The sequence below is a fragment of the Hipposideros armiger genome, unplaced genomic scaffold (assembly GCF_001890085.2).
Source record: "Hipposideros armiger isolate ML-2016 unplaced genomic scaffold, ASM189008v1 scaffold_37, whole genome shotgun sequence".
NCBI classification, from domain to species: domain Eukaryota; kingdom Metazoa; phylum Chordata; class Mammalia; order Chiroptera; family Hipposideridae; genus Hipposideros; species Hipposideros armiger.
Window position 1 is genome coordinate 4,318,553 of NW_017731387.1, and position 4,470 is coordinate 4,323,022.

Consider the following 4,470-nt stretch of genomic DNA (forward strand, 5'->3'; position numbering starts at 1 on the left):
CCACACCTGTCAGGTGGGACCTCAGCCTCAGTTTGCACACCTGTCAGGTGGGACCTCAGCCTGTTTCCAGACCTGTCAGGTAAGACTGCTCCATGGGGCTGTGCTGAGCACCCAGGAGCTTAGCCTGGGAAGGAACTTAGCCCAGCAGACACTCCTGCAGGGCCGGCTGGCAGTGTCACAGAATCCAGAGGGGCAGCTGAGGCATGGTCAGCCCTGTGGGTGGTTTTGGGGGGTCTGTACCCCCAGGCTAAGCTCCAGCACCGTCCTCCAGTGCACAGCCCACCAAGGGGGCCTCCCCAGGTGGCCGCAGGCCCGCGGGATGAGGAGGGAGCACGTCTTACCAGGCCGACGTTCAGAGAGTTGTTGTCGTCCTCCGGCATCGGCAGGTACACGGCCAGCGCCACACAGTTGGCAAAGATGGTCAGTAAGATGATCGTCTCGAAGGGCCTGGGGCCAGGGTTAAGGAGAGCCCTTGCGTGGGCGTGGGGTTTGCAGGGCTAAGGGGAGAGGGCCTGAGGGTCGGCCTGGGCTGCGCCCTCCTCTCCTGCAGGCCGTGGAGAGGCCCAGGCTCTGCTCAGGGGCACGTCACTTCCATTCAGACGCTCTGAGACCCTGAAGCTCAGGCTCGCGGCTGAGGCTCCTCATTTAAGGACTCAGGAGTCTCAAGGCTCCGCTGCAAGCTCCTGTCCCCTCCCGAGAAGCCGCGACTTTCTGAGATTCTAGCCAGACAACCTGGGGGGCCTGCTCAGAGAAATGGGGCTAATGGGGGACCGGCGAGGTGCCCCAGAGCAGGACTGGGAAAGGAACGGTGTGGGGTGAAACCTGACCCTTGGAGCCTGAGGAAGGAACGGGATGACCCCTGACTGAGTCAGCACCCCACCCTGCAAGACACACCCAGCCCCCCACAGTCTCCTTCCAGAGGCACCCAGGCCCATTGCTTTCCTGCTCTACTGGGGAGCAGCACTGCTGACCAGAGTGGGCAGGCCCATCAGAAAACCTCGGAAGCAGCTGAGGGAACGGCAGGGCAGGAGGACGGAGGGGTGGGAGGCAGGCTGTGCAGACGGCCTGGTTGAACACCCCGTGCCCCAGGCGGCCGCAGGGGCGGGGGCTGGGAGAGGACAGGTTCAGGGGAGCAGAGGATGGAGGCGAGAAGCCCCTGCGAACCTGACCTCCTGGGAAGCAGGCAGGTGAGGCGGCTGTGGACGCAGGGCTGACTCTGACCCTAAGGGAACAGCTGGCGGGAGTCAGGTCTCCCAGGGCCCTTCAGAAATATTTCAACTATTCCTGACCGTCTGTCTCAGAGCCCACTTGACATGGGCCTTGCCTCCTTCCTTTCCCCAGGTAGCCCAGATGGCTTCACCGTCCTCCTCCCAGAGCTGATGCAGACATGGGAAGGGGTTTTGGGTGGGGCCTGAGTTAAAGTCGCGGGCCTGCCCTGCCTACGCCTCTCACAGGGCGCTTCACCAGGCCTGTTCCCTCCGCCCCACCCTAGCTGGGCTTTGCACTCTGCCGCCCTCCCATCGAGGGGCAGGGTTTTCTTGCAGAGCCCCCCACCACTTTGTTCTACCCCATCTTATATCACAATGAGCTCATTGCCTGAAAAGCCCGAGGGGAGCCCTGTGATGGTGAGGACTCAGGCACACCTGCCAACAGCTCCCAGGCACACCCCGGCCTTGCCACCGGAGGTCCGGCGGCATCTCTGGTGGTCACCAGACCGGCTGCTCGCTCGGGCCCCGGGAGCCCCCTCCTCCCATCCCCGCGGCTGGGNCAGAAAGGGGCTGCCAAGGGCAGTCTGGGCACCCTCCCAAATGGGGGGGCATGGAGGGTCTCCTGGGAATGGGCGGTGGTCCCATTCCGCTGCAGCGCTGGCTTCCTTGGCGTCAGCCATGCCGTGAGTGGAAAGGCCCAGGAGCAGAGTGAAGTCACGTCAGCATTTTCACTTTCAAGTCGCTGCAGCCCCAGGGGTGAGGCAGGAGTGGGGGAGACGGGAGGGACAACGGGGCCCAAAATAGTGGCAGTGCTCAGAGGCCAGGCGGCCGGCCACTTGCTTGGGAGAGCTGCCCACACCTGCCACTGCCTGTCCTGCCACCGCCTGTCCTGCCGCCGCCTGTCCTGCCGCCGCCTGTCCTGCCGCCGCCTGTCCCTGAGCCGGCCTGTCCGGGGCTGTGGGCTGAGGATGGGTCACTCAGGTCCCCAGGCCCTTTGGCTTCACGGCCCAGTGTGACGGGGTCAGCAGCTTTCCTGGCGAGCCAGCCGCTGTCCTGCGGCCCCACCACTCACGGGCACCCAGGGCCCTGGCCTCTGTCTCCACGGCCACCTCAGCCTCCAGGTTTGGAATACGACCCTTTGAGGCGTGAGGAAAGGAGCTGTATTTAGCCCGAGGAACTCTCACCCCAAAGACACGATCTGAGCGGGTCTGTCCTGCCTCCCACCCCCCCAAAGGGCCCTCACTGTCCCTTGTGTCACACACAGGGCTTTCCAGACAAGGGAGAAGGTGGGGCTGGGAGTAATGGGGTTCTGAACACTTGGGGTGGAGGCGAGTGGCATGGGGGTGGGAGAGGGGTGCTGCCTTGGGTTACAATGGTCACAATGGTTAAGGTTTATGAAGCACCGCTTAGTCCAGCCACACACATACACTCAGTCCTCACAGGATCCCTATAAGGGGGGCAGCCTGCCCCTCATGCCGCAGGTAGGGAGCTGAGGCAAAGAGCAGCTCAGGAACGTCTCCGGGGTCACACGGCTGCCAAGTAGCAGAGCCTCATGTGAACCCGGACAGAATCTAGGCTGGAGGTCTCAGCCGGCATGTCCTGCAGCAGGCCTGAAACACCTGGGGGGGTGGGCAGACCCGGCCCCCACCCCCCAGGCCTGGGCTCCCTGGGACCGATGCTGTGGGCTGGGAGTTGGGGGGAAGGCAGCGAAGGGAAGGGATGGAGATGGATGGAGCACCACGGAGAGCCGGGGGACACGGTGTCGGGGGACACAGCGTCTGGCACATTGATACAGCAGTTCTGAAGGGCAGGTGCTGTGGTCACACCCTTGTGCACAGATGAGGGGACTGAGGCCCCCAGAGGGTAGGAAGCTGCCAGCAAAAGGCCAGCTCGAGGCAGGTTGGTCTGATTTCAAAACCTGTTCTTCCCATGACTTCCTGAAGACGGCCCAACTGGATAAAGTGCCCGGGGTTTAATCAGAGGTTTTCCTCATTCANGCAGGCCTGCAGCGGGGCGGGGGGCAGGCAGGGCTCAGGACCCCCCACCTCCACCCCGTGGTCCCACAGGCAGGCCTGCAGCGGGGGCGGGGGGCAGGCAGGGCTCAGCTCCACCCTCCATGGTCCCACGGCCCTCCCGCTCTCCAGATCCTGGGAAGACTCGGGGACACCAGGTCAGAGGGGGACCCAGAACTGGCAAGGGAACAGGTTGGGGCAGGGGGTTCTGTGAGGCACTGCCACCCACTGGGCACCCCCGACACCAGCCGGAGGGGTCTGAGCACGCGGAAGGCTCTCAGTGCCTTCACGTCCAGGCCAGCTCCTTTGTGGCTCATCGGAGCGGTGTTGCTTTGGATGACGTTAACCTGCTCCAGAATCACTGTGAAGACCCTGCAGCAGGAAGGGGGACGCACAAGAGCCGGGCAGTCAGCCTCAGACAGAGCCACTGTTCCGGGGCCCTGGTGTCCCTTCTGTGCTCAGGGGACCTGTGCAGAGGCCTGGAGGAGAGACGGCAAGCGTGGGTTTCCAGCTGCTGGCTCTGACCCAGTAGAGCCTGCTGGCGGGTTTTATTAGAAGACACCCCGAGGCCAGACCCTGAGGCCAAGGTCAGGCATGAAGAAGGCTGGCTCCGTTAGTGACCCTCAGGGGGGTGGGCGACATGCGTGTGTCACACGTATCCCCGTGGCGGGCGGACGGTCACCAGCAGCCCCTCACTTGGTGGGGACCCCAGGAGGAAGCCCAGAGCTGACTCCCTGCTCTCCTTCACCTCCTCCTCCTCACAAGTTACTCCAATTCCCACCATCCTTTGAAATCCACCTCAAGTCCTCCCTTATGAATCCTGCATTTCACGACCGAACCCCTGGGACACATTCTCTGCAGCAACGACCGCCTGTGTGGGACTGTTTCCTGGCGCCGGGGTTCTGTATGTTCGTCTCAGCCTCCACCCAGGGGCTGACTCACGGAATTCTTCCGTTTTCCCTGTTGTGCCCAAGCAGCCGTGGGTCGTTACTAAATAAGCGACAGAATGGTCGCTGAAGTGAAGGACAACACGGGCTACACAGCGGCCTCTGGGCCAGGGCTGCCTTGGTCGGACTCCTGGCACTGCCACCGGCCAGCTGTGTGACTCTGGGCCAGTCGCTTGGCTTCTCTGAGCCCTAGCTTCCTTACGTGGAGAAAAGAAGAGGGTTGTTGGGAGAATTAAATGTTCCATGTAAAGCAGAGTCAGTACTTGGTAAGTGCTGCCATTATAAGACCATGGCTATTAATAA

At 62.7% G+C, this 4,470-nt stretch overlaps 1 protein-coding gene across 1 annotated transcript in view; it reads right to left on the bottom strand.

Annotated features, from left to right (window-relative positions):
• CACNA1S (calcium voltage-gated channel subunit alpha1 S) overlaps positions 1-4,470 on the bottom strand; it is a 67,855-nt gene that overhangs the window by 49,297 nt on the left and 14,088 nt on the right. The window contains exon 3 of the mRNA XM_019637996.1: positions 3,450-3,592. Within this exon, the coding sequence (XP_019493541.1) occupies positions 3,450-3,592 (143 nt within the window). The remainder of the gene's footprint in view (positions 1-3,449; positions 3,593-4,470) is intronic.